Source organism: Fundulus heteroclitus, chromosome 15 (assembly GCF_011125445.2).
Source record: "Fundulus heteroclitus isolate FHET01 chromosome 15, MU-UCD_Fhet_4.1, whole genome shotgun sequence".
Lineage (NCBI taxonomy): Eukaryota > Metazoa > Chordata > Actinopteri > Cyprinodontiformes > Fundulidae > Fundulus > Fundulus heteroclitus.
This window is the reverse complement of record NC_046375.1, coordinates 801,897-823,583: the sequence shown is the minus strand read 5'-3', so window position 1 is coordinate 823,583 and position 21,687 is coordinate 801,897. Positions and strand designations below refer to the sequence as shown.

The following is a 21,687-nucleotide window of genomic DNA, read 5'->3' as shown; positions in this document are numbered from 1 at the left end:
TTTATTTACTAACAAACTGAGCAAAAACAAAGCATAAAATAACAAAATAACAACTAATACACCAGAAGGACATGATAATCTTTCATAAAAACTTTATATGCAACCAGAGTCAGCTACTGACGTATATATAAATAAAAAAAAGTCAAACAACCTGCCAATGGACCTTTAATGAATTAACCTGTATCAATAGGAAGTGGGTCCACCAAAAACAAGGGTTTTTGTTTTTGTTGGACCCAATAAGAAGGAAAGTAAAGAAAAAGAAAGAAAAAACTCAACATTTCTAATGTCACAGGCTGCTTTATTCAAAACAAATTGCATCACTTCCAAAGCGCACAGCTCCTAAATAATAATCCTCTGGGCAAAACTGTCAAAATCATTTCATAAGCAGCTGTAATTTTAAAATAACTCATAAAAACAGATTATAAAAATAGAAAGTTAAAGGCCTTTTATTATAAAAAGGCTTCAAACAAAAAGAAAAATCTGATCGATTTCACAATTTTTGTCAAACTAGAGTTCAATTTACAGCCTCATCTTACAGACAGGCAGAGCAGGAAATTACGATATGATAAGAAACTGCGTTACATGTCATAAGTGCTGCGATGTTGACCTCTCTTTGCATTTAGGACAGATTGGTGAGGATTTCTCAGGCCTTCTTGTTGAGTCCTATCGGACAGGAGACTCCTGTCCCTCCCAGGCCACAGTATCCATGTGGGTTTTTACTCAGGTACTGTTGGTGGTAGTCCTCAGCATAATAAAATGGCTTGGCTTGAGTGATTTCGGTGGTAATTGGACCAAAGCCTTCCTCTGTAAGAACCTGAATGAAACAGAAGAAAATTCACAACAATTATTAAAAAGTTCAGCGAATTTATCTGTGAAGCAAAGCTGTAACTGAAACAAGAAGACAAGAAATTAAGATAAAACTGAATTAAAAAGGTAACACTGGATTGAAACTGGGTTAAGGTAAGAAAAGCAAAAAAAAAACAAAAAACATAACTGACCAATCAGCGATTGCAGTTTGTCCCAAAGTGAAACTCCCTTCCCCTGCATAAGCTGCAGGGCCTTTACCTCAGACAACATTGCATTACAAACGCATTGCAGTTAGAGGGATTTTGTTCAAAAACATCAGAAGAAATCATTAAATGTTGTCAGTGGGGAAAATGCAATTCAGACAAGAGTTACCCCGAATGTTTAGAAGGTGGAATACTGGTTATTCATTTCCCAAATGCTAAAATGAGTCTAGAACAAAGTAAAAGGTGGATAAAAGCATGCAGCTGCTGAACACAGCAGTGATTGACTCACAGCATGTTGGTCTGTACGAAGGTCCAATCCTAGCATTTCAGTATCTTTAGATTAGGTTTGCTTCCTTGTTTGATATCTGTCTTTTCTAAGTTATCCTAGTTATTTTCCTTACATTGAGGTTTTCCCCTGGTTCGTCCTGTGTTTCTTATATTTATTGCATCAGCCTTGTCTCAGGTCCCTTCTGTAATGTATTTAGTTTATTCCTTATGTCCAGGCATTTATTCATTTATTCTTTTCCTTGTTCCCCTGTTGCTCTCTCTCGCCCCCTGTTGCCACTCCCTTTCTCTCCTCACTTTTTCCTCCAGCTCCTTCTCCTGCCATCAATTAGTCAATCAATCCCTGCCATTGTTCCAGCTCTCATCCTCCCAGTATTTAAGCGCCTCTCATTTTCCACTTGCCGCCGGTTTCTACTGTTTGCTTCCTGTTGACCGATCTCTTCCTCGTTTGCTTCCCAGATCTACGCTGGTGAAGATTCTCAGTCATCCAGGTCATGGTCATTCCAAAAAAGTAAAAAACAAAGCAACTGGACTTGTTTTCCGTAGTTGAAGACGTTTCGCTTCCTCTCCAGGAATTTAATTGAATTGAGAAAGCTTCCTGGAGAGGAAGCGAAACGTCTTCAACTACGGAAAACAAGTCCAGTTGCTTTGTTTTTTACTTTTTTGGAATTCCCAGATCTACGTTTGCTTTTTGCCCTGGCTCCTGCATCCTCCAGTGTTTTTGTTTGAGTTTTTATTTTCATTAAATCCACCAATAACTTCTGCGTCTGCCTCTCTGCGTTTGGGGCCAACAACAACCACCACAAATTATGACATTTAAGCTTAGTTGTTAAATTAAAGTGTAATGCTTGAGCCTAGTTCTGCTGCGTTTTGTGTGTTCTGGATATATGTATGTTAAAACTCCTGGTTGCATCAGTTGAGTCTTTGAATTTTACAGTAAATTCTTGCTACGGCTCAATGACAGCATGACAACATCTACTGCACTAACTATTTTTGGTTAGTATATATATTTGAAGTTGGATATTTTAACAGTGTTTCCCCTAGTGTTCAACAAGGGGGGCGCCCTGCCGCCCTGATGGTGAAACACAAGTTGTTCATTAAAGAAAAATGCTTATAGATGAATTTTTATTGCTTGTGTCGGGAGCGCTGGATCCAACGGGATAAATGTGTTTATTTCAGGTTTTGTCCCGAACGTTTGCCTCATACAAATGTGGGGATGATCACGTCTGTTTAAACTCGATTATTATAAACACCAACGCTCAATGCAGCGCGTTCTTAACAAGTAAACGGCTCTGTGGTCATTCTCAGATGTCCTACAGAAATATAATTTGCTTTGATTGTCACAAATCACCAAAAGTCTGTTGGAAAGAAAGATCCACCTTCCTGAGTTCATCTATGACATAAGACGGCGTGTTTGTTCTTGGAAAACACATTTTTGTTGCTAGATGGATCCCATGAATGGATCCGAAACAGATCCCAAACGTAACAAAATCAAAATTGGATGAAGTTATACTCCAAAATATTCTGAACTCTGGCAGATCTAGATTTTAAAGAGATTTTCGTTTTCATTAGTATCTTTAAAACGAAGATCTTTTAAAGAGATTTTCATTCCTTACAAGAAGTAGGAATGAAGAAAGGCAGGCAGCCTCCAAAATATAACCATGTATAAAGATCCACTATAGAGAAAGATGGATAAATAAAAGAAAGATTAAGAAAGACAGAAGCTAGCTGCTCGTATAAATCTGTTTTCTGTGATATTAATGGAAAGCTAAGTGGAAGAAAAATCTTTTCCACCACTCAAAGAAGAGGCAGCACTATATTAATTATTTAAATTTCTCAGGGGAAACTGTTAAAGTTGCGCTTTATTGTCGATTTGTCCGTGGTTAGCTTTAAATAACTTCACTGACTTGATGTACAGCTCGTTTTAACATTTATTTACCTACGTTCTTTGACTTAATGTTGGTAAATAAGGCAAAAATACCTCTGGTAATAATTCTGTGAGATTCACTACCACTTTCCTTTCCCAAGGTTACATCTGCCTGGACTTTCTTCCATTCTGAGATAAAACTTTACAGGCCCATCTTTAGGTCCCCGTCTCAATTTTTTCTGCCCCTCACGCTGTTTATGTGTCTGCGTAAAAACCAGATTTACCTCAAGAATGATTAACCTTTCATCTGGACTAATCCCATCGACACCTCGTTCTGCCAAGCAGCCATTAGCATCCCATACGTCTAAATCGTACAAAAACAGACTTACACAATCGCCGCATCGGTGGGTAATGACACCTTCTCCGGCTTGTTATAAAAATTACTCAACCAGATGGTGTGTGGGTAATTTAAAAGACAAAGGCAGACAGTGGGCACGCAGACACACACACACACACACACACACACACACACGCGGTGATGAAAGTTTAATCTGCGACGGAGGCTGCTGCGGCGTTTCTAGCTGGGAGCTCTACAGCAGAGCATTCGGTTTGATCATCTCCTGGGACGGCGCCGGAGATAAATGTGGTTTGACATTTATTCGTTTAGGCTTTTATCTGCAAAGCTGCTCTTATTTCTTTTTCCTCGACTTGACAGAAACGAACCCAAAACGCAGAGTTTATTAAGTCTATGGTTACTATCCTGCTGGTCGACGATTTACTGAGGCCGTCGGTTCTGCTCCTCGGTCCAGGGTCATCGTTAACGTTTGAGCTGGTTTATTTTGCGTCAAATCAAAAAAGTCAAAGACGCTCCAGTTTCACTCAGTAAAAATTTTATGTGAATGTTAAGACAGTCTGTGTGCGCTCAGGTTAATTATTGAGGGGTTGGCGCTTCGTTTGATTTAGAGACGCCGCATGCCATAATTCAGAGCTTGGTTATACGCTCCATATCCTGTCATTATGTGCAATGTGCGGCTATTTTTTTTTTACGATGATTCAAAAAAGGAAATAAATCATCTTTACAAGATATTATAGGGCAATTAAACCTTTCACATGTTTAATTATTTTTCAATATTTGAAATGAGAGGTGGGAATCAGCTTGAGAACATTACCTGCCACGCTGCTTAAAGATGTTTATAGAGCCGGACATTTGTCGACTGTCTAAAGAAAATATGAGCTCTGCAGCAAACCATGAACAAAGCCAACATACGGTGGAATCAGTGGAAGGTAACACAATATAAAAAAAGGACCAAGAATTAAGGCTTGTGATTCATGGAGGTCAGCTGTAACGATGCCTCTGGCTGTAGAAGTTCAACGTCTGACGCCTGAAGTGACCAAATAGTTTGACAGTTTTACGACAAAAAGTAAGCAGGGCTGGCCAATCATAGGATGGAAGACGAAAATAAAGCTCAATGGACACCGTGGAGATTCTGGGATTTATGAAAACGATTTATAAGAAAGGTTTGTACTACTTTAGCATATCGGCATGCTTATTTCTGAGAAAAACTGTGCTGGGACTCTCTGCTGCTCACGTCACTCCCTGCGCTGCTCTAACAATTATTCCCTGATTACCTGCACCTGTGCTAATGATATGTAGCACTAACCTGACTCCACCAGACGCATGTCGCTCCGCCTAGCTCCACTCACATCCATCTGGGACACCGCCATAGGAATTGCCTTTATTGAAGGCTGGGCCTTATCAAAAATTCTTGCATATGATTGGATAAGCCACTTGTCTGTCATCTTTATCGACGTGCTATTTCAACCACTCACACCGAAGCTAACCCGTGACGCTGATGAGAGCGACGCAGAAAAAAATTAAATAATAATAATAATGTGTTTGCGGCTCTAGTGGCACGCCTTTTATTGACAGTGAGCTGACAGGAAGAGGGGGAAGACAGGCGTTAAAGCGCCGCGGGTCGGAGTCGATCCCGGGCCGACCGCGTTGAGGACTAAAGCCCTCCTAACATGGTTCGCGCTAACCGCTCCGCCACCGGCGCGCTCCGGAAAACAAAACTTGCCAAATTCGGTCGGGAGAAGGGAGAAAACATCGTTTCCACCAACAAAAGCCTTCAGAGGCGTTCTCTGATGTTCTTTTAATGAAACAATATTAGGTAGATTGGACAAGACGGAAGAAATAGCAGCATCAATGTTAACGCTTGCTTCCTCGATGCGAGCCACCATTGCTATCAAAACAGTCTCACGTCACGGTCGCTTCTCCACTACGTCACATCTATGAAACTCCAGCCCTGTGTCCTGATTGGCTGGACAATAAAATTGGTTGGAGAAATCACTTTCTACGGGCAATGTCCCAGATGGATGTGAGTGGAGCTAGGCGGAGCAACATTTGTCTGGCTTCTGTCAGGTTAATGTAGCACTATATATAGGTGGCACGGTGGTACAGTGGTTGTCTCACAACAAGAAGGTCCCGGGTTCTGTGTGGAGTGTGCATGTTCTCCAAGTGTCTCCATCTCCGGCCGCTCATGCTGGTCAGGTCGGCCATTAGCAGCATCCCGCTCAGCCGCAGCAGCTCAGGCTAACCCTTCATCTGATCTACGAAATTTCGTTGTGTGTATAATGATAAATAAAGCATCTTATCTTATACCTGGCTCCATCAATGCGCCAGATTCTCAAAAACCACTGCCTTCCTGCGTGTGAATCAGATCGTTCTGTGGATTCCTGCCTGTTTGCCTCGCCCCTGTCAGACTCCCTCGTTTGGTCTTCAGATTCTGGACATCGACCTGTGACTGACTCAGCCTCTCTGTTACCTTTGTGTTTGTCTGAATGAAGACTTTTTGATTCTCCCTCTGTTACCTCTGCCTACGTCTGATCCCTTGTGCGGGACCCTGGACCAATTCCCCAGCATTAAGTTGTGTTTTGGACTCTGCCTCGGTTTACAAAGGACAACCAAGATATCAATGGAGTCACTGCTTGGATTCTGAGCCACTCTCTGGATTAAAGATAGCTTAATGGCTCTCATTCAGCCACTAACCTGTTCCTCTCCCTTAAAGTGATTCCTGTGTCGGGGCCAGCAGTTCACCAGTCCGGCTACACCTGCCGCTTCAATAAATCTTTTAAAACTGCTCTGGGTTCGGCCTTCGGAGATGACATGTCAGTTCGTGCATTGTTTGTATCTCCAGCAGCAGAAAGCCACAGAACCTCACACAGCCGTTTGGGAGTGAGGCCCAAAGCGATTCCTCCTAGCTGTAGCGAACAAAAGCATCACACGAGTGGCGGTTTTACAATCCTGTGCCGTTTGCACACAATCTGCTGGTTGCATTCTAGCTTGGCACCTGGATATTTCCATGCACAGGTGGGGAGAACAGCTCAACATGTGGTCATGAGCCCATCTGGCGTCAAAAAGAAGCCGTCCAAGCGACGATCAACAAAATAATGCGTCAAGCTAAAACTCACCACAACAGGGGAATTTGATGCCACTCGGGAGCTGTTCTGAGAGGAAATGCTTATTTCTGTGGATTTAATACAGTAAAGTAAAAACATGAAAGCTGAGGGGGGGAAAATCCCAAATGAATAATTTCTCTTAAACACAAAAAACTAAAGTACAACGTTTCAAAAGCCAATGAAAAACAGCTTTAATGCGACACCCTCGTGGCAGCACTTCACTTTTTAAAAGACAATCCTTTAGGGAAATACGACTTCTTTTGTTTTAGCACAAAAACAATCCCACTAAAAGAGTCCTCCAGTAATTTCACACATTGGTGGCTCTAATGCTTTGAGAGAGGTAATTATTCGAAAACCATTTTAGCTTAATTGACGTCAGCACTTGGAGACTGTTAGCAACGCAGCCGGCAAACAAACCCGGAGGGTCTGTGAGGCTTTACAAGCAGAAGACGGCAAAGAGAAACAAAAGGCAGTCGGTGAGCTCAGCTTTCATTCTGATTCATCACTTCCTGTAAACTTCCTAATGGACTCCATCTACTACTGCATATGTGTAGTCTAGGTATAGATACAACACAGCAGCTATAATTGGACTAAAGTTATAATGGTTGGTAGTTGATGACAAAGCAAGAAGAAACATATTTTCAAATACTTTCAGTTATTAAATACTGTGATGATGATACAGATTGCAATTAAGCCTCAGGTTTTAGCATTTTGGCAACAGTCTCTTTCATTCGGTCTGTGAGAATCAGGTTCTGAAGTGAAATACATGACAGGAAGTAGCTTAAAATATAATAGCCTACAGCACCAATTGATTTGGTGGAGGACTTTTGTGCTTTTATTTCAGGTATCTGTTAATGAAAGATCATAGCATCCCACAGAGATCTTTACTTTTATATATATATATATATATATATATATATATATATATATATATATATATATATATATATATATATATATATATATACACAACAACCTCATAGAGAGCCACACTGCGCCGGTTTGTCAATTGTCTATTGTCTATACTCAGAAGGGAGCAAGGAGAAAGGAAGCTAAAATTAGGAGAAATTGAGTCTTTCACCATGATATCGATACAGTTTCTTTTGTTGTTGTTTTTTTTTTTTTTCTTCTGTGTTGCAAAGTTAGCATTGTCACAAAAACCAGGGCTGCACCGAGCTCTACAGAGAGTCCTGGCTACAGAGTCCGAAATTTACAGCAGACAGTAGAGAGGATTTGGAGGAATGGACTCGCCTTAAAACCCTGATGATCACAATGCAAGGCAAAAGGACTTTTATTCTGAAATTTTGGCCTTTATAGAGAAACCACTGGGACCATAAGAGAGAAAACTCTTTTTTCCTCTTCTTTTTGTGTCCTTGATGTCCTTAGCGACACATTTTTTGGGGGGTAGAAGGTAACTGTGGCTAAAATAGAAATGGAATCAGTAAAAATCTGTATTTGAAATGCAAAAACAAAACTCTGATTTGTGAATCTCTAATAGCTCGAGCTCCGGACCGGATTCTCATAATAATGATAATTATAAGAAGAAGAAGAAGAAATGTAATTTCTAATTCACTTTTCATCAGCAAGATCTCAAAGTGCTACAGAGTTAAAAGAAGTTAGAAACAAGGTAAAAGGAAATTAAGAACATATTGAATTAGGTTAAGCATTCATACGCCGTTCTGAATAAAAAGGCTGAGCAGAAGACTTTCATTTTTAAAAGAACCACTTTTAGCCCTTGATTTTGATACCAAAAATTTTTGATTTTGAGTAAAATGTTGGCCACTGGCAGAAAACATGGCCGCTGCACTGTTTACACTAATTCTACATGCGACGCTCAAAAAAAGGCAGCGTCCCCCTCGCAGTTACCCTGCTGTGGTGGCATCTTTATTGTCCCTCCTTCTTTTCAATGTTTTCAAAGCATTTGCTTGTGCCGGTGCCTGACGCTGCGCTAGCTGCGTGCTATAAATGCATAATTCACATCCATTAATTTGCATGTCAGAGAGGTAGATTGCTCATTTGGTATGCAAATACCTCCAACTGCTCGGGTAAAGCAGGAAAACGTGAACAACACTGATAAGCAGCCACAAGACAGAGAAAGGAATAAAAAAAAAAAAAGGGGACTGAAACAAGGTAAGGCTGCCAGGATGAAGGCACAACAGAGGAAAATTTGTACACAAAGAGGCAAAGGAAATAAAAGCAGCGGTTTTGTGTTTAGAAGTGGATATAAGAATGGAAAGAAAATGGATCAGCCAGAAAAGATACCAGAACAATGAAAACACCCCGCTTTTAGGAGCCATGCTTGCACCCACAGGCCCAGCACACATTATTACATCAAGCATACGCACACACACACACACACACACACATTTACCACTACCTGCCATTTTAGACGCAGTGCACACCCTAATGATGGGTAGGAGGCAAGAAAAGAAAAGGGAGGCTCCTTTCATGCTGCAGACAACCACCAGCCGCCTGCAAGGTAATTTTCTGCAGCGCTGTTGTGCCTTGCACATATACACACATACACACACCAAATTACCCAATCATGCTCTGTGTGAACAATACAATCAAGGCAGCCGGCGAAGCGGACACGGTCAATACCGTGACACCAAATGAACCAGACTGTTTTTCTCTCTCCCTCTCCTTTTTTTTTTTTTATTCCAACTTTCTCCTCTCTGGTTTAAACTTCAGTGCTTCCTCTGCTTTCATTTCACCCTCTCTCTGCTCCTCTGACTGCATTTTTCATGGCTGCCTAGTAAAAAAAAAAAAAAAAAAGGGAATAAAAGAGCGTTTAGCTTTGTATTTAACCGAGCCTTTCACAGATTCAGGTCAGCGCCTGATCTGCAAGTCCGGGGAGAAATCTTCCGAGCTTTTGACACACTCTGGATTTTCAGCTTGTATGAAATAAAGAAGACGAACCGGGTAGCTGGATGCCATGAACACAAAGACTTTAAAGAGATTTTTTCTTCTTTTTTTTTGGAGCAAAATGTATAAATATTTGAAGGCATGCGGAGGTTAATGTGATGACTAAACTCCCAAAGAGGAGAAAGAGAGAGAGAAAAAATAACCTGTCAGTTATTGAAGTTTTCGTTATGTTTGCAGAAAGGGAAACGGTAAAAAATTTAAAGAAATGATAGCTTTACGCCATTTATCATCAAGGGGACTTTGTACTGGTACAAACAATGAAAATTATGCATCATCGGAACAAACCCAAAGCGTGAGCATGAGAGTGTGTTCGCTACTTTTGCAACTGAAGCGATTTTTGAGTAGGACAGATTTAATGCCCAGATGGTTTGGCATGGAGTGTGTTTGCTAAAGGCCAAGTGCTCTCTCTCTCTCTCTCTCCCTCTCTCTCTCCCTCTCTCTCTCTCACACACACACACACACACTCACGTACGTGCACACACATGCAGACGCAGATGGGAGGGGGTGGGAGAGCCAATCTGGTGAGGAGAAAAAAAAATGAGCGGAAACAAAAAAAAAAAAAAAATCTAAGAGAGATTTTCAGGAGGACATGGCTGTCAGAGTTAGAGTCAGGAAATCTATCCGTGCATCAACTATCTCTCAATTACGGAGAGAAAGTCATCTGGGTTTCTGTGGGGAAAAAAAATAAGAAGAAAGAAAGAAAATCTCCTCCAAAGCCGCGGCAGTCTGTGGTACTCGAAGGTCTTTGTTGTAGAGATGAGACCGATCTGAGCCAACGTCGGTACTGGACCCCATGATGATGTCATAGTTGGACACCATGATTTCTGTGCTGCAGCAGGTCGTATTTTGGTTGATTTACCTCTAGAAGTTTACATAACGAGATGGTTACAGCCAAATAGACGTTACTCTCATAGATTACATACATCAGAATCAGAAATACTTTAATAATCTCAGAGGGGAATTATTTTCGTTACACACTCCAGATATACACATATATATGTGTGTGTGTGTTTGCCTGAATAATGACATTTAAATGGCCAAAGCGTGTTACAGATGTATTCACATTAGCTTAGAAAACAACGTAAGCAAAAACAGTGAATTATATATTTAGTATTGGCCCATCTCCCTAGATCACCCAACAGAGACCCGAAAGGACCGGAGAGATTCTTCATCCTTCAGATGAACATGGATGAAAGTTAACTTTTTGGGCGTCACCCTGTTCTATAAACTTCACGCTGGTTCATCCATTGAACTCCGGAGTCTTATTACAGATAAGAGCGATTTTTCATAAAGCTTCGACTTGCAAATACAGATTTTAGCTGATTCCAATTTTTCTTGATGAACTAAAACATAATAAAAAATAAATAACTTTACCAGCGCCTTTCCTTTAAACGGTCCTTGAGTATTTGTTTTAGGGGCAATTGCAGCGTTTGTAAGAGATAAGAAGCAGTTGCAGAATTTTGTTTTTGCAATTAACCCCACTAGCGTTGTTCCCTATATGATGTGGGATTGATTTTAAGGTTTTGTTGCTCGTTTTTAAAGCTTCTTATAGCTCATCTTTGTCACGTCTCAAGGAACTTGTACATTAACAAGCCTCATCTAAAACACAGAGGTTAAACAAACAGGAAGCCTGACTTTATCCACTGTGTGTGGTATTTTTTTGTATGTTTTTTGACATAAAAACTTTACTACTCTTTCAATGTTTCAGTCTATTCTAAGTCATAATTTGTCTTTTTATTTGATTAGCAAGTAGATAGATATGAATCTCGTACAAAGTAGACAGCAGCAACATCATGCAGGTCTTAAAACATTCACCAACCTTCGTTGCTCAGGACATAACGCCGACCCAAAAAATCCCAGGGCAAACTGAAAGTCCTCGCCCCCAACCAGGAGATGTAAAAATCTTTAAAAATCTTATTTAAGGGCTGAAAGTCCCTGACACTGAAGAGGAGCTTTTTTGTTTTTTAGCTGTTTCTTTTCTGATTGAAGTAATTGGCGGAGCTGTTGTGATTTCTGTCTTTCTTTCTCACTCCCGGCCCAGTTCACCTGATCTTAGCTGGGGTGAACTGCTGAGTGTATACAGCTTCCGTGTATATATCCATTTTACTTCTTATTTTACTGTGTTTTTTGTCTGCACCGTCAATACCAAGTCAAATTCCTTGTAAGTACAAACCTACTTGGCGATTAAACTTGATTCTGATTCAGATTCTTTTCCAGGTCCAAGTCATTAGCTACGTTTACATGGACAAAAGTAATCGGAATAAAGGGTCGATCGGAACAAAAAAGCGGCATGTTAACAAGCCAATCGGAATGAAATTGTAATCTGAATGAGAGCAGTGGCTTATGCCGATTGATAATCCAATCAATTTAGATATAAACGCTTGTCAGGATCAAGTTATTCCGAATGTGGCAGACGGTCAGTGGCAGAAATACATCGGGAACAAAAACTGTCGGAGCTCCCAATGCAACATTTCTATTGGAAAAAATAAAAGAGCTCAAAATAGTAGCTTACTCAGTAACGTTTGAACTATAGAACATCGTGCAGGTCCAGCCTGGGCGCTCTGAAGACAAACAAACTCGTATAAAACTGCTTTGGTTGCTATTTTTTGTTTAGCAAAGACGGAAGTTCTTGTTCTGTGTTTATTTTTCGGGGACTTTGATAACTGCGCATGTCAGAGTGGTTCTATTCTGAATTAAGACAGGTGTATATACACACACATTATGATCAGATTAATCAATTGTGTGCCCATATAAACGGTGCAATCCGATTATTTAATCCGAAAACATTTTAATCTGATCGTGAAATTTTGTGCTTGTAGACATAGCTACTGAGAGAGCTAGTATTGCCATTAGCTTTGCATACAAAGAACTCTTGGCCCAGTACCTCTGCATCTGTATCATTTTTGCACAATCCATATTTTACTGATATATGTATTCCCTTGACCCCAAGAGCAGGATTGCCCTTGTACAAGTCAGCTGATCTGGGCCAGGGACTACCCCGCCTGGCGAGTCGGAGGTGGGACAGAGGTGGGCGGACCTCTACCTCTGCTGCATCACCGTCTCTTTCACAAAACACGCTGTCCTGCCCAAACAGTTCCTTAATCCCATATTGAGGTGTTTTGTGAACTACTAAACATACTAAAGCCCCGTTTACACGACCCTTTTTTAACCGTGCTGAGAACGGTCCGAGCTCAGTAACTGAGATGACTATAGAGTGTAAACGGAAAGCAACTGAACTGAACCGAGCCAGACACAACCGAACCGCGCTAAATCTAGACCAGTTCAATGGGTGGGCTCAGCCCGGTTTTTCACTGGCTCGGTTCTCTGATGACAAAGATCGCATAAGCAGACCGCGTCATGTCAGACATTCATAATAATACTAGCTGCCCTACCGTGCCATGCGGTTTCCAGTGATGATTCTGCTTAGCAGTGTGATGAACCTCAGTGTCTGTCATTGTTTCCTGTGTCTGTAAATCCTGATTAGACGTTTGTTTGTCTTATCCACTTCTCAAAAGCCGACTCTGTCAAGTAAATTTACCAAAGGTTGCCTTCTTCAACTGACTCTCCGCAAACAATGAAATATCACAAATATAACCAAACATAACTTCCTAAATGTTACGGGCACCGCCATTTTTATTTGCTTGATTCCCTCCTTCAATCCTAGAGAGCTGTAGTACCGCAGATCGTCACTAGGAGGAGAGGAACCGTGCTAGCGTGATGTGTAAATGGTCGTCAGAACCAAACTCAGCACGGTTAACTGATCCAAGCTCGGTCTGAACTCGGCATGGGTCGGTTAAAAAAGGGTAGTGTAAATGGGTTTATAGTCTGGTTTGCTGGAGGTTGTTAAAATTAAGTGGTTCCTTTCTACTGTCGCCACGTGCTTGCAACGGATTAAAGATGGTTGAGAAGTCCGTGCAATCAGCTGGGCTTACTTTGACAGATACCTTTTTACCAGTTGGCAATAAATAAGCGACTATCTTTATTATAATTAGGATTGAGTTGAGCTGCATGTGACTGGATATAAATTTTGCTGTACTAGTGGAACAAACTGGATTGACCTGAAATTAATCTGTAAATAATTGCCGTCTACATAGCTGGATATAAACCGGACATGTTTGTGTTGCAGAGTGTCTTGAGGCGTCATTTGTTGGGAATTGTTGCCATAAAAAAACAAAAGTAAATCAAACATTTAGAGAAAATACAACAGCAGTCATCCGCTCGGTAGCTCCTGGTCTTTGTTGTTATGGCATTAATGGAGGATCTCCAAAAAGACGGATATTAAAACTTTAGGCAAGTTTACGCTGTTTATGGTCAAATTACTCGGATGCCTGAATATATCCGGGAATTTCTAGCATATCTGTAATTGCTTAGTTCATTTGCATATTTCTGCATTATGTTTAGACGTATTTCCATTTCGCTCCACTGGAGTAACATAAGCTTTTTCTTTCTAAACTCATAAACGAAAGCAGCTAAATAAAACAACCTTTCGATCATTAAATTGCATTACGTGATGATTCTAATTTCCAGCAAAGTATTTTTGCCCTTATGAGCTTTTTCTTCACTTCCTGGCCCCTGAAACATCCCTACCAGAGCAACAAAATAAAGATTTTTTTTTTTTTTTTTATAAATATCAAAACTTGAGGCGCTTCTGGAAAACAAGCTACTGAAGGAAATCAATACGCGCAACATCCCTTAAAAGAGCCTGACCTTCAAAAGGATTAAAGCTTTAACAGTTTCACTTCAGCACAATTTTGTATTGAAGCAGTTAGAGTCACAACAATCTCTACATCTCTGTTAATTAACCTTTTGAATCTCCACTCCTCACCTCTCAGCGTGTTCAACCTTATCTATCCATCTCTCCTCCGGGTTGCTGTTCATAGATCTCCTTACATTATCGTCCCACCTTCCTGTTGGCTGACTTTGTTTTCTATTCATTCTACACATAAAAGACCTCAAACCAACCAAAAGCAATGGGGCAACCCTCCTCCCAACCCCCCCCCCAAAAAAAAAAAAAAACTACAGAAAACCTTTTATGTATTTTATTTTTCAGACACATTTTACTGAAAGGAAAAAAAAAAAGAAAAGGTTTCGAAAAGAAAAGGAAGGGCAAACAGGGTGAGGAGCAGGAGAAAAAAAAAGGACTAATGAAGACCAGACTACACTAGAAAAGAATAGAGTCGAATAGAGTAGCCTCTACCCCCGTCAGTTGCCATGGAAACAAGCCCTTTGGTGCGACGGCGGTGGAAAAGCCTCAGCAGGAGAGGGTTTGGCGAGGGAGGCGGCGTGTGAACGGCCTTTGTGTGAGTGGACTTTAAAAGCATACGGACGTATGTGTGCTGCATGTAAGAGCAGAAATATGGAAACCGCGAACGGTTCTGACGGGAGTGGGCCCGGGGAGCAGAGGGGGATGCTGGGAAGTGAAGTCAAACTGAGACGAATGAACGCCAGCATCCTGATAGAGACAAACCATTCTTTGAGTTACACAAAAAAAACCTGAATTATAAAAACTAAATGTATGAGGAGAAAAATATTGTCAATGAACGTGTAAATGTTGCTTTCAGAGTCATGGATGAAGACTAAAAAAACAAAAGAATTGTGTTTGTAAGGCGTTTTGGTTCAGGAAAGCTGGATATTTGTGTATTTTTTTTACTTTTAGGCCTAATAATCAAACATAAACTAACCAGGTTCATGGTCCTTTAAGAGCAGAAACACTGCAGGCTGATCTGAATCAAAACAGATCAAGCTTTGAGTTGAATGAGTGCTTAGGAATGATCAGCGTTTCACACAGGGATAAAAACTCACCAGATTAGATTTGACCCAAACAAAGAGCAAATCGGTTTCTTAGGGTTTACAAAACTGAGGCAATGGGCTGCAAATCTCTGCGTCCAGTTATCTGAAGTTAGAGAATGGATTTTAATGAGCTCTGGTTTTAATCCCCCCTCCCCTCCCAGCACCCAGCGGGCTCTGGAGAAGACTGAAGATAATGAGGAAAAATGAACATGGAAAAGTCAAAATGGCAAATGTTTAGGGCTGTGTCCAACAAAGGAAACATGCTCTACAGTCAAAAACTTTGCTCAACATGAACTTCCTGAATTTTAATGCGTAAATTTATGCCTGTATCAAGTTAAAACAACGTCCCACAGGACAGTATAGTGACGCAATCGCCAAACTGAAGAGTCCAGTGATCTGTAGCATGTTTTAAACAACTAAAGTCCTGCTTCACTAATGCTCAATAAGGAAACCATCAGCTGTTGTTGGACTTATAAATTTACAAAACAAACGACGTTGGATCATTCAGCTCACCTGATTTCAAACTGATTTGGTTCTAAAGAAATACTTCCATAAGAATTTAAAGGCCACGATGTTCATAGCTCCTCATCCTAAGCTCGTTCTGTTGAGGGATTCTTCCAGCTTCTCTTTACTGTCGCCCCGTGCTTGCTACAGACAAGTAAAGGAGTTGACGTGAAAGTTCAGTCATATATCTGCTTGTTTCTTTGGCCACTTTATTGGCATGCTGTGATCAGTGAGTCAGAGTATTTCCTGGATTGTAGAACTAAACACTATTCAGCTAAATTAGAGTAAACTGAGTAGAAATTCATTTAATTTCACCAAGTAAAACTGATTTGACTTAAACTAAACTGAGTTGACATGAACTTAATTGAACTAAACTGATTCAAAAAAGATATACCGTATATTTATTTAAACTAAATATATCCAAACAAAGTTAATTAAATAAATTTCATTTTAACAAAAATACAATGAAAAGAAATGAACTGAATTTAAATAAATAGAACCGATTTGGTTTGAACTGAAACTGAACAAAATTTAGTCGAACTAAGCAGACCTTAATCCAGTTTAACTGAACTAATTAATTAACTAATTAATTCAAATTACTTTTATTGGATTTGATTTAATTTAAATTGATCCGAACTGATTAACAACGAACTAAGTAGAATTAAACAGAACTAACTAGAACCAAGTTTCCAAATAGTAAATAGTAACTGAACTGAATTAAACTGAACTGAACTCACTTTAATTAAACATAATACAATTAAATCAATGTGTCTTGGTTAGACTAAGTTTGATTGAACTGAATTGACCTGAACTGAAATGACATTTAATCTTAATAACTGATCTTATGAAGTGCTTCTCTAAATGGTCCTGGTTCTGGTTCTGGTTCTGGTGGTGGATGGAGGAGGTCCAGCTCTCTGTCCAGGTACAACTCAGCAGCTTTGACTACAGAAAGATTGAGAACTTTGGCTGTATTTTTTTTAATAATTAAAAAAAAAACCCAGCTCTTGTTTGTCTGAATCCTTGAATAACTGTTGAGTTATTTTAAAGAACAACTCGCTGACTGTCATCCTGATAACGAACATCATCACCGCACCGTGTTTAGATCGTGATTATAGCCGTTCTGGTCGGGATGTTGTTTTTATTTACACCCTTTCCTTACAAACACAGATAAGCGACTCAGACATCATTGCTGTGGTGAAAGGATTTTTGATTATTTGGATTTTTTTTTTTCCCCTCAGTTTCAGTTCTCCTCGTTAACAGAGTCTCTGCTTTTGATGCGGATCTCTACTCTGTGTCTCAGTTGCATTCAGCCATAAATTGCCTCTCTTCTCTGGCGTCAGGCTCGTGCCCTTACACTGGCTCCTCCCTTTTGTCTCAGCGTGCCACCCTGCAAGGCCCGTTTAGCTCTGTGCATTGGTTTCCTTTTGACTGCTCGCTCTGCAGCATCTCAGTTTCACCTTTAAATAAAACTCATCTTGCAGTCCGTCATGCTGTCCTCCTCTTCTACACAGAGCATGACCAAAATGTCCGTCCTGCAGCCGGCAGATCCGGAGCTTCTCGCGCGGAGCGAGGCTTTTCTCCAGATTACTTTGAATCAAAATGCTTTCATGCACACATTTTTTTTCAGATAAAGACTCGTGTTCACCTTCTGGTACTGATCTTTGGAGGCCAACGCTTCCTCGAGCTGCTGCTGCGTGTAGGCGTAGATGGCAGAGCGGTACGTCGTCCCGACGTCGTTCCCTTGACGCATCCCTGAAAATACACATGTTCATTTTTATTTATTTATTTTTTAATAAATGAGGATTTCAGTCGCAGTGTGGTGTCTTTGTCTCCAGTTCTTGGCAAACAACAACTGACAGCATTTCCAAAAATATAACCTGTCTTCCTCTGCCGCGGCTGAACCGAAAGCTGTTTTTTTTTTTCTTTCTTTCTGATCATGTCATCATTTCGCTGTCAGATTGTCAGTCTGTCAGTCTCCGTGTGTCAAGCTTTGCACGGCTGGCGTACATACGGTTGCATGTGCGGGGTTTAAAAGCCCCAGATGATAGATGTGTGGACCCCATGTAGCATCCAAGCTTAATTATGTTGTATATTAATGAGCAGCAAAAGAAAAAAAAACAATAAAATAAGCCCTAATGTCCTTTCAGGGTGCAGGCATGACCGTGGCCTTTACCTTGAGTCGGATCATGGCTTTCCCAGAAGACCTTCAGGAGACCGTTGAAGCTGATCTTCTCTGGATGGTAAACAACTCGCACCACCTCGGTGTGTCCCGTTCTGCCTGCAAAGTACAATCATCAGCTTCAGCTTTCTGCGGACACGTATTTGCGCCCGATTTGTGGTTTTTGTCTTAATGCCACACTTCAATATTTCAGATCATAGACATGGTTCTAACATCAAAAACCACTAATCAGGCCCGAAATCTGGGTATAGTGATGGACTCAGACCTGAACCTCCAAAAGCATCTAAAGACAGTGACAAGGTCGGCTTTCTATCACCTGAAGAACATTTCCAGGATTAAAGGACTGATGTCTCAGCAGGATCTGGAAAAACGAATCCATGCGTTTATTTTTAGTCGAATAGATTACTGCAACTGTGTTTTTACAGGTCTGCCTAAAAAGTGGGTCAGACAGCTGCAGCTGATCCAGAACGCTGCTGCCCGCGTCCTCACTAAGACTAAGAAAGTAGAGCACATCACCCCAGTTCTAAAGTCCTTCCACTGGCTCCCTGTATCTCAGAGAATAGACTTTAAAATCCTTCTGTTAGTCTATAAATCCCTGAATGGCTTAGCACCTAAATACATCACAGACTTGTTATCAGTGTATCAACCCTCCAGACCACTCAGGTCTTCTGGCTCCAGCCTACTCTGCATACCTAGAACCAGAACCAAACATGGAGAAGCAGCATTTAGTTCCTATGCTCCACTTATCTGGAACAAACTTCCAGAAAATTGTAAAAGTGCGGAAAGCCTGAGTTCCTTTAAATCAAGATTAAAAACACATTTGTTTAGGATTGCCTTCGTCTGTTCTAGTTAACTGAATCCCCACTTTTTTGTTCTATTTTCTATCTACATTTTATTCCTACTTGCTTTTAATTTGCTATATTTTAATCATGTAAAGCACTTTGCATTGTGTTTGTACTAAATTGTGCTATATAAATAAATTTGCCTTGCCTTGCCTTGCCTAATGCGAAACAGTTTTTCATTTATTTAGACTAAAACAAAATAAGCCATCCAAAGCAACCTGACTGTAGAAAAATGTAACTGATGATCTGAAGCCTGGTGTTGAATGTTTATTGGAAACAACTGTTATTAGTTCATGTATTGATTGTTTTGGACGACATAAAGACAATGGAAAGAAACAGGAAGATAGCCACATAAACATGGAGAGAACATGGAAAAACGGCAGCTAGAAAGACGCAGGAACCTTTTGCAAACCCCAGTCCTAGATATAACTATGTTTGATGTAAGGTGTATTAATAAAAGACAGCAAGTTAACTAACTGCTGAAGAAGAGGTCAAGATGCAACTAAATCACCCTGTTGTTCTTGGTGCTTCGCATTTGTTAGTCGGTCCAAAAAAGGCAAAATGTTGATAGAAAAAAAATCTGATTTAGTCAGAAGATTCATAAAAACCAACAGCTATACAAATAACCACCTAAAAGCTTAAATTTCAGAGATTTTGCAGAGATTTTGCAGAGCGTTGTTCACATTGGAGGGAGCAGCTAACAGAAGCAACATTTATTCTTAGCATGTTGGGCTTCTTCAGCTGCTTGAGTTGCTCTGTCCTCATTAAACAAACTCCTGTTTTGTGCATGTTTTCCTCCTTGAGACAGACAGTTTCTACTCGACGCTGGAAGAAAAGAGGTCGCGTCACCAGAAGCCTCTTCTAGAGCTGAGCTGAGCGACATTTTCATGGCAGAAAATCTGAGCCAATTAGGGGGAAAAAAATAAACAACTTACGTTTAAAACTTGAATTTATATATTTATATATAAAGTTTTTCCACATAAACCCAAATGCTTCCTCAAACTTTGCATGATCTTCCTGCTGCAATCCCGAAACTAACTAAACCGGACCGAATTTGACCCCATTAGCAGGTTGGCAGTCTTTACCTTTAATAACAGCCAGTAGTAAAAAAGATAATCTTTTGATGTTTTTATTTATTTGCAGCACAACGTGCCTGTATCACATAATCTTTAACATGCCCTGATAACTGACGCCTTAATACTTTTAATATCTGGATTCCTTTTTAAGATGCGAGACGAAAAAGAGCAGATTTACACAAGAAAAGCACAATATACATCAGGCGTCCTTGAAAGGCCAGGCTGGTCCAGAGCTGATTTTCTGCAAAAGAAAGATCCCCTCTGCTGCGAGTCAAACAGCAGCTGGTGCTGGTAATGAGTGTGACCCATTACGTGACACCTCATCTTCTCCACGTCTCTCATTCCACCTCCACTCCTATGTCTCTCTCTGCCTTATTACTTTTTTAATATCAGGAGTTATGGATTCCTACGGCAGATATTGGTGAACAGAGACAAAGCAGCGGCCCGCATTAAATTAATGTCTCACCAGGCCAATCTCGCAGGAATAAATTCATCTCGGGCTGGATGTGAAATACAGTAAAGATTGGGATCGGAGCAGAAAAAAAAAAATAAAGCGGCAGCTGGCCGGGAAACGTACATCCAGGTGCCAAATGATCTCATAATCAGGCTGTTACTCAGGATGAAGCAGTCAGGTGAGCGGGTCGGATCATCAGGCGGACACAGTTTCTGATTTTGGAGAACTTTAAAAGAGTTTTGCCGCCAGGAAACACGTTTCCCGGTTCGTAGCATAAGACCAGACAAGATGAAGCAAAGAGTGACCAACGTTACTATTCATCTGTGTTACTTTTGTTCATGCCCGAGCTGCATACGCTGCAAAAAGGGAACTAAAAGTAAGTAAAATTTTCCTGAAATGAATGCATTTTTCCTTGATTTGAGCAGGTAAATAAGACTATTTGCCAATGGGATAAGATTTTTGCACTTAAAATAGCAACAATTGATCTCCACCATCTTATTTCAAGTGCCGAATATCTAATTATCTTATTTTAGGCATCAAAATACTCATTCAATTGGCAAATAATCTTATTTACATGCCCAGATCAAGAAAAAATACACTAATTTCAAGAAAATTTGACTAACTTTTAGTTCCCTTTTTGCAGTGTATAGCACAAATACAGGAACTACAGATACTGCATGTGTGCTATGTCGTTTTTATGCAGCCTGGGTATCGTTTTTACTCCTCTCAGTAGTGGAAACAACATAAATGAGTCCCAGAGGACGATCTAAACACCAGCAGCAGGATGGGACTTATCTCTCACTCCTGTCAAAGCCGGAGATCGTTTAGCAGAAGAGTTTGGTGAATCCAGGTACTTTGCCATCTTAGAGCTCAGGCAACAATAACCGTGGAAGCAGCACCAAGAAACAAGTGACACAAAGTTATAGGATTCACAATTTGCCCCCCAATAAAAAAACTATTTTGGGATCATTTCCTGGATTTCTGGATGTGTCTATGAAGTAAAAGAGTTTCAAACTAAAAGCATGAATGCCTATCAAACATATTAGTATTTTTGTGCTTTAATTACAGTCAACTCAGAAGGTAAAGGTTGTCACACGGAAATATAAAGATATGAATTTAATATCACTGTTGAAGGAGTTCCTGGAGATCAGCACAGCAAAGTCATGGTTTTATGTATCTAGAATGTCATTCAGTTAAATTTCTAATCATTTGTACCTTTAATAGGTACGTACACACGTGATGGCCTAATGTAGGAAATACGAGCTGGAACATTTCTCCTAAATATCTTCTGTTTCT

General features: G+C 40.3%; 1 protein-coding gene across 4 annotated transcripts in view; it reads right to left on the bottom strand.

The window, feature by feature from the left end:
* Positions 1 to 277: 277 nt before the first annotated feature.
* msra (methionine sulfoxide reductase A) overlaps positions 278 to 21,687 on the bottom strand; it is a 50,094-nt gene continuing 28,684 nt past the window's right edge. For all 4 annotated transcript variants that reach the window (XM_036147185.1, XM_021308630.2, XM_012882562.3 and 1 more), the window contains exons 4-6: positions 18,014 to 18,118; positions 17,486 to 17,592; positions 278 to 814 (exon numbers count right to left, since the gene is read on the bottom strand). In XM_036147185.1, coding sequence (XP_036003078.1) covers positions 644 to 814; positions 17,486 to 17,592; positions 18,014 to 18,118 — 383 coding nt within the window. In that variant the 3' untranslated portion in view covers positions 278 to 643. The remainder of the gene's footprint in view (positions 815 to 17,485; positions 17,593 to 18,013; positions 18,119 to 21,687) is intronic.